The sequence below is a fragment of the Centroberyx gerrardi genome, chromosome 14, assembly GCF_048128805.1.
Source record: "Centroberyx gerrardi isolate f3 chromosome 14, fCenGer3.hap1.cur.20231027, whole genome shotgun sequence".
NCBI lineage: Eukaryota > Metazoa > Chordata > Actinopteri > Beryciformes > Berycidae > Centroberyx > Centroberyx gerrardi.
Window position 1 is genome coordinate 27,033,657 of NC_136010.1, and position 12,911 is coordinate 27,046,567.

At 42.8% G+C, this 12,911-nt stretch overlaps 1 protein-coding gene across 1 annotated transcript in view; it reads left to right on the forward strand.

The window, feature by feature from the left end:
* plch2a (phospholipase C, eta 2a) overlaps positions 1-12,911 on the forward strand; it is a 174,857-nt gene that overhangs the window by 140,862 nt on the left and 21,084 nt on the right. The window contains exons 7-12 of the mRNA XM_078288213.1: positions 1,736-1,829; positions 2,884-3,087; positions 3,652-3,772; positions 7,752-7,923; positions 9,587-9,694; positions 11,544-11,699. Coding sequence (XP_078144339.1) covers positions 1,736-1,829; positions 2,884-3,087; positions 3,652-3,772; positions 7,752-7,923; positions 9,587-9,694; positions 11,544-11,699 — 855 coding nt within the window. The remainder of the gene's footprint in view (positions 1-1,735; positions 1,830-2,883; positions 3,088-3,651; positions 3,773-7,751; positions 7,924-9,586; positions 9,695-11,543; positions 11,700-12,911) is intronic.

Consider the following 12,911-nt stretch of genomic DNA (forward strand, 5'->3'; position numbering starts at 1 on the left):
CAGCCCCCAATTCAGACGGGGTATATTTTTCTCTAATTATATTCAGCGTTTAGTTCTGGCACTGCGAATTAGACGGTTTTCTTCCTCTCGTTACTGGAGAGCAGTGGAGGCAGTTTTGCGGAGCGATTTGTTTGAAATGACGCCAAGATGCGGCAGAGTTGTCTCTGCTGGCATCATTAACTACTGACTTTCTTGGTATCTCCTACTTTGTGCCTCAAATAAGAAATAAGACTGTGTAAGGCTCCATTATGTGTTCAAGCCTCTGTTTGAGAGTATCTATTAATTGTGTGACTTATTGTATTGCTCTTGTAACTGATAACAAAGAGAGTAAAAGGATGAGCCAGAATGAATTCCCATGCAGTCCAATTTAAACTGTTCCTGGCAGAGCACATTAGGTCACCAGGATAACCCTATTTAAAATCTGATAAAACATCTATCTGGATTTAGTCGTACCTTTTTGAAAAACCTGAAGACCATCACCCTCATGAATGAACTGGGAATTGGGAATCAATGGTTTATGATCCACCTTTACCTCCGTTAAAAACAGCTATGCTAACCCTAACTGGCCAAACCATAGATGCGTCTTCTGCTTCTGCTTCTTCTTCTTCTTCTTCTTCTTCTGCTTCTTCTGCTTCGTCTGCTTCATCTGCTTCCACTTCTTCTACTACTTCTTCTACTACTACTTCTCCTTCTCCTTCTCCTTCTCCTCCAAAATGTCCAGTTTTGGTGTCAGCCCCTCAGAGTCAAACAGCAATTTGACCTCAGGACTCATCTTTTTGCACCGACGTTCAACAATCGTACAGAGAGAAGTCCATCGTAGAAGCGGCAGAGAGGCCGATTTCTCCACCCACAGTAGCTTCAATAGACCAGAATGCAATGCAGCCACAAGACATGTTGTGTTTTGAGTAAGGGGCGCAACTGCGATAATACACGCCCAAGTAGCTACTTAGCTAGCTATATCTATATATATGCCCAAATGCCAACTGTGATTGAAAGCAACAAGTTCACGCCCCTTCTCTGGGGGTTGTTGAAAGGCATTCTGGCAAATATAATATATCACTAACAGAAGAACAGTACACATGGCAAGGTTGAGGGAAAGTGGATACAACAAAAAGATAAATTGCAACACATTGCAACATTGCAATCTGGAATGCACTGAACTTGACAGATTGATATTTAACAGTTGTAAGAGTACTTGAGGATGGATTTTTCCTTTAACTGTCCAGAGGACTGTATCATAACAGGGGGGAGAACTGGTAGTTATGCCAGTGATTCTATGATCAAAACACTGTTTCTCAGAAGTAGGTCCACCAAGCTACTTAGTCAAAGCCTCGTTCTCTCACACGGCTTAAGCTCTCACAAACACAGTGACACGGTATGAGGGAGTGTCCCGTACTGAGGGGAGAGACCCGGTGCCGCCCCACCCCCATCCAAATGTATCGGCCTGACAATGATTGACATAGATGGGAATCTGATCGACCAGTCAGGCGGCCTAAAAGGCCAGTTGTCGAGCAGACAATCAGGTCCCGCATCTTAGATGGGAAGAAAAATGGCATGTAGGAAGCCCTCCTAATTGGATTATCATTCACTTATCCTCACCAAACGCTCCTTGATGCTGAATTATGCCCTGAGGATTTTTATCTTGAGGATACAGGCTTAATCTTCCTTCAGAGAACATGTATTATTGTTTTTATCAGTATTTGATTACTTTTGCCTGTATTGCTATACTTTGTAGATGACCAAGGTGTCCAAGGACCATTGCCTGGAGATCATCAACAAATTTGAGCCATGCTCTGATAACCAGAAGCAAGCGGTTCTGGGTATTGATGGTAAGTCCTTATTCTTTTCACATTCAAGTTCTCCGGTGTTTGGAATTGAACCCTCCATCAGTTTATTGTAATCAACTCTTCATTGGAAGTTTGTAGTCTTGCCATGCACATAATGTACACTCCTCAAGTTGTATCGCTATTCAGGGAATTTCCTCTCAGCCTAAATAGCTGTTTCAACAATTTAGTTTAGTTATGCATTTATATTTTGTTGTCATCTTATGCATGAGGAACATATTGGTTTGATAGTGAAACCCGGTCCATATTGTGATGATTCAGTTTTTTTTTACATTTTTGCTTTACCCTTGCTCTGCTTGGCAGGCTCTGTTGAAGTTATCCATTGGCGTTATCTAGATTCATCACTTTTGCCTTTTAGAATCCACCTTACTTATCAGTCTTTGACTTACTCCTTATTCACTGAAGACAGTACAGATTGTATACGTATAGATGTATGCAATGGTAAAGTCCATAGTCCCTTGTTGGTATTGATTCATGGTTTGTAGAAGGTCAACAATATGCAAAAGGTACAGTAGCGTGTTCTACCAGTGTGACTCTTGTTTCTACCTCATTATGAAAATAAATTCTGCTACTTTGCTATTCTGCGAAGTACTGCAGTCCCCATTGCCAATATTTCTATACTACTCATAAAGAGTATGACACAAATTAGGCTCTTGGCTTTCTGGTTTCTAGCTTTGGGAAAGAGTGGTTCATATTTGCTCATTTTGGATGATCCAAGGCCATATGACTAGCTTTTGCTCGTTCTGAAATCGAGTGCTTTTCCCCTTTAACTTTGTCCCACTTAGACCTTAACTCATTATCATTTGTAATGTTAAAATATGCCTGTGCCGAGGCTACAATTCTCCTTTGGTTTAAGGGGGCGTTTGGCACAGATTTCACCTGTTCATACACACTCACCACTTGCAGGGCTACACTTCAGTGAAATGTACAGATGACATTTCTCCAAAGCACATCCTCTCAGCTACAGGAATAAAAACACTGTTAGATTAGAAATTAGAAACTGTCCTGGTGGAAATAGCCGTTTGCCTCCTCGTTTCAGGTTTCACCAACTACATGCGCAGCCCGGCGGGGGACATCTTCAACCCGGCGCACTACGAGGTGCACCAGGACATGAGCCAGCCGCTGTGCAACTACTTCGTCGCCTCCTCCCACAACACCTACCTGATGGGCGACCAGCTCATGTCACAGTCCAGGGTGGACATGTACGCCTGGGTGCTGCAGGCCGGCTGCCGCTGTGTGGAAGGTCAGGGCAGACATGTGGACTTGAACACACACACACACATACATACATGCATGTACATACACTTATACAGACACAGTTGATAATAGGGTTTGACCAATATGTTTTTTTGAAGGCTGATAGCAGCGGTGATCTTTTTGGATTGAAGCTGCCAATAGCCGATATTATGTGCCAATATTCAATATCTTGATGTTTGACCATTTTCATGCCAAAAATTCCAAGTATTAACAAAAAAATCAAAACGCCACATTTGAATTAAGATTAGAGTGATATATCAACTTGGAAAAGCTACGGTCAGGGAGGAACATCCATCATATCAGTAATGGACAACATGACAGGCCAATATCAGATTTTTAATATCAGCCCAAGATAACAGCAAACCAATATATAGGTCTAATAGTTGATAAAACACAATCACCACAAAATGATGTGTACACACAGTTGATTGGTGATGAATTGTGTGAAGCCAAACAGCTCGTTTAGCTGACAGTATAAAGCTGTATCACTCACTATTGAGTGTTTTTTTCTCTTTTTAAGTCAATAATGCTCATATGTCCCTCTGCACAGTGGACTGTTGGGACGGACAGGACGGCGAGCCCATCGTCCATCACGGCTACACCCTCACCTCCAAAATCCTCTTCAAAGATGTTATCGAGACCATCAACAAGTACGCCTTCGTCAAGAGCAAGTAAGTTTGGACAGACACACATTCGCACACATGAACTCCCACTATTACTACTTTCTCACTCGTTCCCTCACTCATTTAATTCACTCCGTTGCTTTCTCATACACCCAATCACTCAGTCACTCAAGCAGATAGCTTCAATAGATTATTTTTCATCGCCCCTCCGTTGGTTGCAGTTGACAAATCACAAAGCGTGTGCGTGTCACTGTAACAAACGTGGAAAGTAAAGCACAGCAGTATACGGACATGTATGTCACTACACATTACAGTGTTTAAGATAGCACAGGCTCATTGATTCTAAACCCACAGAGAAAATGGGGGGGAAATGAGGCTTGGAATACAATTGGAGGGCTCTGTGGACTTTTCAGGCATTATAGGTTTGAAAGCTTTTATCCATTTGAAACCATATTCTGATGCAGTGTGTCTGGTTGAAGAGGTTTCCTCTTATTCATTGGTTGTTAGTCACTGTTTGATAGAGTGTTTGTCTGATTCATCAGTCAACTCAAATGAACTCAAATATTAATTAAGGCTTTTGATCTGATGATAAAAGATCTTAATGCACATAGCCAGGAAAATATCAATATTTTCTCATCAGTGTTTTCTATTTGCATGAAGCTTCAGTGGTCTGACATGCAAAGCAGGTCTTCATTAAAAAACAAGTGAAAACTGGCTTAGCACTAGTCCCATGCTGTGAGCGTCTTGGCTAACAAACCATTAGATAGCCAACAATGGCCACCGGCCACAGCTGACGGTAACCAAGCTATTTAATTTTTATCTATTTTATTCTAACTTGTCATTATTTTTGTAGAATTTCCGCCTTATTGGTGTACAGTGTCTCATATATGTATGATTGAAACCCACAACGTCAAAGAACAGAGTATGCGCCTCAGCCCATTAAACCACCAGAATGGTTTGCTGTCCACTATATTGCCAAGCTGTCGCACTCTTAGGTCACTGGGGTCACCAGTTGTAGATACTGCTGTGACATTGGTGCAGAGACAACTAATGTGGTTCATGCAGACACACGTTACTGGGACAGCAGGACCTCACGTTCAGTGTATAATTCCCACTCTTGGGTTCCTAAAATGTAAAATGACCAAGGAACGTTTCTGTAAACAATTGGCAATAATAGCTCCCTTTACAAGCCTATTTGTAGCAGTGTAATTTTCTGTCATGTCACTCTGGCCTCACAAATGAATTTGATTATGCGTAGCGGACTGACTGGTTTGTCATACAGGAGATGCAAATAAACACAGACCATACACACATATACCCCAGATTTAATAAAAAGACACACACCTATCCAGACACAGAGACATAAAAACATACACACACACCTACCCAGATACAGACGTAAAAACATACACACACACCTATCCAGACACAGAGACATACAAACATTCACACACCTCTATCCAGATAGACATTAAACCGCACACGCACAGACTCCCCAACACCCGCCTCATCACAGAAGCTGCATCAGAAGGTGATAATCCCATCGACATGCACACAATCTGGAGGTTGTTGTGAAAAGCACTATTTATAGACCCTGTCTCACAAGTAAAATAAAAGGGAGGGGGTCTCGCCGTGCGTGGATGTGCGCTCCAGTGTGTATTTTTGAAAACAAAATTGCGGATACCACATTCCGCAGATAATTGGCTGAAAAGAGAAGGGTGAAAGGCTGCATTCTACATCAAAGGACGATATCATTTTCCAGGACACCTCATAAAAAAAGGGGCCCTGCGGAGGGCTAAAATGGATGAGATTGGGATGAAAAGCTTCTCTCTCCGATTTAGACTATGAAGCGTCACGGCTGATACGTCGTCAATGGGGAGTTTGCTCTTGAATGCGGCTAGTCTGAAGACTAGCTTTGCATGCCAGGCCAAGCATACTAACCAGGAATGTACAGATGAGCAGGACTGAAATACAGTTTGGAGACTTCAGTGCAGTGAGAACTTGTATGGTCATGTGTTGTCTGTGCAGCTTAATCAATGTATTATAAAATGGCTCAAAGTGTCTCAGTTAAAGCATTGCTATCCCTGGGTTTAATTCCTCCAAGCTCAGTACATTCAGTGTTGCCCTTTTCAACACTGATCTCTGTTTTGTAGCATGGCCAATGATGCAGCACGTCCCTGGAAAGGTCAAAGGCTTGTATTGAAACTCGTGCTCAGACCCACCCAACCACGTTGTTTTCTTGCTACATGGTGGGCACTGGAAAGGAAAGATGGTTTACTGAACCATACCAACATCCGAAGCTGCTAGCTAAAGAGCTTAAATAGTGTCAGTTGCTTTAGTCATGGCTTGTTAAAACTGCTCTGTAATATGCTTAAAATGTAACAGTGGAGTTTATTGATGCCCTAAATGTAAATACTGCTAATCTGTAAATCTGGCAGCAAAGATGCTTTAAAGTCTGCGATGTTGTAGCAACTCCTTATTGTCGATTGATATAATAACACAATAGTGATTCAACCTAGCCAGCTCATGAAAGCTTTTACATTTGCTGTTCTAAACAGCTGGTGTCTGGTAGGTCTTTCCTGGATGAATCTTAAGGTGCACAGGAAATTATGCGTTATGTGTTTGCTTTTTGCTTTTTTTTTAATAAACAGAGGAAGAACTGGATAGTTAGCATGCACGCTGATAGCCCGAGGGACTTTTGTTCCCTCAGTAAGGTCTGTCAGGCAGCGGCCTCCTCCAAGGATGCCACACCATTTTCTGCAATGAGCCAACCACAACTGACGAGCACACTGCCTGCACCACATGGTAGTTCTGAGCCAATGAAAAAGCTGCAAATGACACACTTTGCCTATGAAATCCAAAAAGCTCCAAAAACTTCACCAAACGTTTGTAACTTCAAGTGATTTTAGGCACAGCTTGTCTGTTTAGTGAATGCGTGGTGTTAGAAACCTCATATGATCTATAATTGCCTGGTAGGCTAAATTCATATCTAGCTGCATGCTGCCCCAGTATTCCTTTGCTTCCTGTCAAGCATCTGGCATTGTCTGTCATTCTTTAGGCTGCCTGGCAGCTACCTACTCTTGCTTGGCTTCCTGAGAGGCTTAATGTGTTATTGTGCTGCCTAAGAGACTGCTTGTACTTTTTAGCAGCATGTAGCTCGTATCACTTTGTGCCTGATGCCTTTGAGGAATCAATCATGAAATTCAGTCTGGCAGGCCAATGCTACTTTTTTAGAAGTCTCCCCCAATTAATATTTTAGCAGTGAAAGAATACCACTGAAGTGTGTGTTCTCATGTATAAGTACTATAGTTCAGTAAGGACAACTATCATATCGATATTGATAAGTTTATAAATGGTTATGACATAGCGATAAGTTTGGTTTTGGAGGGATACATCTGCTTCTGTGGCTCGCTGCTGCACATGCATTAGACTTTAGTCAGGGAGTACGTAACCCCCCATACAGTACATAGAAGCAGATCTAAGCAGGTGGAACTGGATAGGGGGGAGGGTGAACAAAAGCAGCAAGACTCTTTCACCAGCAGAGTAGCAGTCTGCATGGCGAGCTAAATGATGAGTGAGTGTGTGAGGGTGTGTGTGTGTGTGTGTGTGTGTGTGTGTTGAAAATCCAAGGAAAAAGACGTCACAGTACTAGACGCACTGTTTGATTGACAAGTGATCTCTAGGAAGTGCAGTGCAGAAACACCACAGCAATGAGCGCTTGGGTCTCTTGATGTAATTAGTCGTTGTACAGTCTTTAATGCACTGTATTTGCTCTATTCGTATCTATATCCTATTCCCTGCTGCTGCAATGACCCAATTTCCCCACGGGGATCATTCAATTTTCATCTAATCCAATTGAATCTAATCTAATACAAGGGACTCAAATCCATGACCAAAAGTGGTTGCAGTGCTGTCAACTCTTTAATGGAGATACAGAATCCCAGTTAAGTCAGACTTGCGTCCTCTGTGTCCATCCATCAACCTCACAACTCCAATCTCTCCTGTGTTGTTATCCACCGTCTCGCAGCTACCCAGTCATCCTGTCCATCGAGAACCACTGCAGCGTTGCTCAGCAAAAGAAGATGGCCCAGTACCTGATGGAGATCCTGGGGGACAAACTGGACCTGTCCAGCATCAAAGCTGAACAGTCAGGGTCCCTGCCCTCGCCAGAAACCCTCAAGGGCAAGATCCTTGTCAAGGTAAAGTTAAGAGCAAACACGACACAAACTCCGTCTCTATAGGACTTACCGCACGTAAGTCCTATAGAGACGGAGTTTGTGTCGTGTTTAAAAATGTATGGGTTTTCCTTGGTGAGAGGAATTAGTCCTTAGGCTATCATTTCAATCTACCATTTTTCTTATTTTGATCACTAAGTTTCTGACCTGTCAGAGCAGACTTCAAAGAAAGGAGACGGCGGACTGATTTTTAGTGATGTGATTAGAAAGCGTTTGAATAGAAGAGAATGAAAGACTTGTCTGTTGAAATGGTTCTTTACGGAGTCTGTCTGTGCAGCAATAGCTGACAGCAGGCTCATTAATTATTTGGCCACATAGGTCCACATTATGACCAAAACACATTACCATCAGTCCAGTTCACCACAGATAATTGGTCAAAGTGTGTTCATGGCTGCAGGTCAGGAGCCGTTCCAGCTGTAGTGCCTATTAACAGTCTGTGAACCGAGCCAGCCAATTATCAGTCTTCTTAGACATTTCTAAACACTATTGTACCAAACCTGCTCTATCAGTGAAAATTGCAGATGACAGAGAGCACAGCATCATTTCTCCTTCAATTTTTCGCCAAATTTACCATTCAATTCTCTATGGCAATCCTGAAAGTGCAAGCCCGTTGTAATCAATCTATCCAAGTGGGCAGCTGTGGTATAAATTGCAATCTACCACATGAAAGGAAACTTTGTATTTAAAGACACCTTCAACAAACTGAAGCAGGAGATCAAGTAGTCGATAAGCAGCACCACCCCTCTGTTGAGAGGGGATGGAGCAGCAGTGAAGTATGGAAGTATCGAGGTTAATGAGGGTTTACTGACACCAGATGCTTTCACTAAACAGAGGGCACGGCGCCAACACCTGGCATGCCAAGGACTCCACTGCCAGCTGCCACACGAGCACTACTACCTTTGTGTACAATTCCCACTGTGTTTGCGATGGCACTAATGTTTTAGCGCTGTGAGGAACCGCAGCAATATCCACCGTCTGCACTGCAGCATTTTGGCTTTCTCACTACCCTACCGCGCAATGCTCAACGCAGTCAGCGGTATCCAGTGGCTACCCGGCTCTAGCCTCACCGCGGGGGCCAATGTCAGACTATTATCACCCATTGCTGCATGCCGCCACCTCCTTGACACTGTGATTGAGAATGATTGCTAACCACTGGACGGACAACTGCACTTGTTAAGCCTTGCTGAAAAATCCGTGGCTGCAGCCAGCAGTGCAAGCCCATCTGTTACCTTGGTATTGATTGCTGTCATTTCGAACCCTTCCGTCCTTCATTGTTCTGTCTGTTCCTTGTGCCTCCCCTCCTCCTCTTCTTCCCCCTCGAGGCCTGTCAATGAGGGTGTTTGATCCTACAGCTCCAGTGTTCCTGGTTGATATGACCGAGAGCAGCAGGTACATGAGGATGATGAGGAATTTTTGATTTACATTTTTGAACGGCTTTCGGGCAAGCCAAGAGAACAAGCAAGTTCCCGCTTTCTGCTCACAGTAGCTCTGATTTGCTGCTCTATTCTATTTTAGTCTAGTCCGATCTAAATTCGTCCATCGCCCACAAACGAATTCGGCGAACATAGAAGCTATTTGTGCGAGTGAATAACGTGAAGTCTTTCTCGCTCCTTCCGTTCACCGCCAGGGTAAGAAGCTGCCTCCCAACATCGACGAGGACGCAGAGGAGGGAGACGTGTCCGACGAGGACAGCGCTGACGAGATGGAGGACGACTGCAAGCTGATGAATGGAGATGTATGTAACCTTCCTTTTTTTTCTCCTCCTGTGTTTATCTGTTCTAAACTACCAGCAGCTGAAATGTGAATTTGCGTATGTGTATGTATTTTGTCTGTTCTTGATGGATAGTGCCTCATTTAAGAGTCTGTGAGTGTCCATGAGGTCCTAGTCTCCTATCTTTGTCTATGTAATGCTCTGTTTATCTCCTATATTGGTATCTCTGTCTCTTTCTCTTACTCCTTCTCTTCTTTTCCTCTGCCTCTTCCTTTTTGTGTGGGTATCCGTTCTCATTTTCTTTCTCTCATGGTCTCTCCTCTCTCTATCTGTCCCCTCCCTTCCTCCTTTCAATGTTGCTTACTTCTTTAAAAGTGGAAGGTATTGTATACCATGTTCATTCTCAACCTCTTTAGAAACCCTCACCCAAGTCATTTGCCATACTCTATCATACTGCCTGTGAAACTCTCTGTTCAAAGTGGTAGGTCCAACAAAGTGTTACATTCTGTAACATGTTGGATTAGAGGTCTTGTATTCCTCTGACGTTAAGGTAAGGATTCTGGATCTGGTACCAAACAAATCTCTAAACTAGTTTTACCATAACGTTGGAGTTGTGCCTACAAAATGGGGCGTAAATATTGAGGCTTCAGGCTCTTAAAGGAATAATTCACCCAAAAAGGAACATTTTGTCATTATCTACTCACCCTCATGTCAGTTAAAACACTGGTGAAGTTTGTATGTCCACATAATATGAACGAATGTTCTTTAGAGTTCCAAAAGGGGCATAAAATTACCATAGAATTATTCCAAACAGCTGGTGCAGCATAATTCAAGTGTTCTGAAGCCAAATTATTGCACTGTGGGCCCAAAAGTCTAGTGAGAATTTGGGTTTTGCAAGTTGAATGTTCATTTATTTATTTATTTATTTTCTGGATTGAAGCTGCCAATAGCCAGTATTTTAGCCAATATTCAGTATCTTCAAATGCATTATATCCATCATATCAGAGGTGGACGACACTGACTGGAGCACATCCCGTTTTTAATAAAAGGTCAATATTGCCTCCATATATTGGTCTAATCCTATTTGGAATACATCTATATTGAGTACCTATGTTTAGGAAAGAGTATACTCCGTTTAAATCCAGCATTTGCTCCCTGTGCATTCTGGTGCCAAACTGAGTTTGTTTGTGGATACACTATGCCACCTAGTGGCTGAAGTGAGCATGTGCTTATTATTCCAGGTGGGCATAGAGCAGCGCTCTCTCACCAAGGAAATCTTCCATTTCACCTTTATTATATAATGTCCCACTTTTCATTTTCCATCACATCTGGAATGCCTCGCATTACTTAAGCCGTCATCCATCAAATGCTCTGGGAGGTTATGCATTATGTAACAGACCGTGTATTGCTTCATCTTTGCTCTCCATGGAGCCTGAGCTCTTACATTCTTGTAAGATCCTGCATGATGTTTTTCTTTTTCTTTTCTTGATCTGGTCAGTCCAGGCTAAAAGAGACATTGTTTTTACAGTAGGACCTCAGAAACCCAAATGTACTTTCATAGTAGATTGTTCTGAACAACAAATTTATTTAAAGCATTATTTGGCCCATGCAGAACAGGACATCTCGATGAATGTTGGAAACTTACTGAAACACACTAGTCAATCAGTCAGTCAACAATAAATCCAACTGATACCATATATGAAATTGTAAAGTTTCACTTGGTAGGTTGACTTCTCAGTTGTTTCTGGAGAGGAGGATGAATAGCTGAGGTTCTACTGAATGTCCTTAAGTTACCCTCATGTCTTGAACCACATACATATCTCCATCCTTCATTCTCTCCCTCTCTATAACTCTTACTCCCTCCCTTCTCCAGACCTCGGCCAACAGAAAGCAGGTGGAGAACTTGGCCAAGAAGAAGCTGGACAACCTGATGAAGGAGTCCAAGATCCGAGACAGAGAGGACCCAGACAGCTTCACTATCGCTGCGCTGCCTCCTGCTGGGAAGCCCTCAGACACGGCTGGCCTTAAGGTAAAGAAAGGAAGTGATTCTTGTTCGAACCAATAATTTGAGCTTACCTGCTGTTTCTGTGGTGAGAAGTGACTTAGGGGTACGCGCTTACCCCCCTGGATAGTGCAAGAGTCCATCACAGGGGCTCATTCATCTCTTTTAATGATGCATAGCAAGCAGAGAGATCTAAAGTCCCTTTTTATTTAAGTAATAGCTCATAACACACTGCCATCTATGGTAGACTCCATGTCTTTCCATCCTGTATTCTCTGCACTCTCATTAGATTTTATCTGGCTTTAGTTGGAAAGAAGCGCACACTGAGGATGAAATGTTTTTCATGTTAAAATATCCAAATAGCAGACATTTCTGCTTTACTGGCCCAGATTTTCAATGCTTTGTTGTCTTGATGTGGTAAAAAGTCAGTCTCAGCCCTTCTAGCAAGATTTTAAGGCAGCCCCTCCTCAGAGAAAGGTCTTTTTTTTATTCTGTCTTTATTGAGATTTTTGCTCATTTAGCATGATGCATTAGCATTGCAATAGAGCCAGACTTGGTGCTGACTATTCCTCCTTTTCACACCTCTCCGTCTCTTTCTGTCTTCCTCGTGTAATCAGGTTTGGGGGATGGCAGTAGCTTAGAGGTTAGAGAAACAGGCTTTTGACTGGAGGGTCCAAAAACATAATGGGTGGGGAAACTGAATGAGTAACAATCTCCTCTCCCTCAAAAACTACTGTTGAAGTGCCCTTGAGCAAGGCAATTAACCCCAACTGTTCCAGTGGAGCTTCTCAGTGACCAACAGTAGAAGGCTGTGGTTTTACTGGGCAGCTCCTAGTGTGAATGTGTGAAGCATGGGCAGTGGTTGGGAAAGCTGTGTCTTTTACCCATACTGCACTAAAGAGTGGCACTGAATGAAGTGTTTCACGTCACTTAGCGCAGCCCTCACAGTCCAAACTCTTAATCACTTTCAATACTGTGGTTATTAGCATGCAAATGACTCTGTCACATTTGATTAGTTGGAAGAAAACAAATATGGTGAAGTGACTTGCTTCTTGCTTCGTACTCTAACACACATTTCCATGTTTGCTTAAGAGACCACTTTGAGTTTAGCCCTTCAGTACTGTAGATTCCCTCAAAGAAACCCTGAAATAACTGATAATCCAATAATGTGAAGAAAGGATGGTGGGCATTGCATGTGCTCAGTAGCATTACTGAAGCACGCAGCTCTCTGTCAATGTG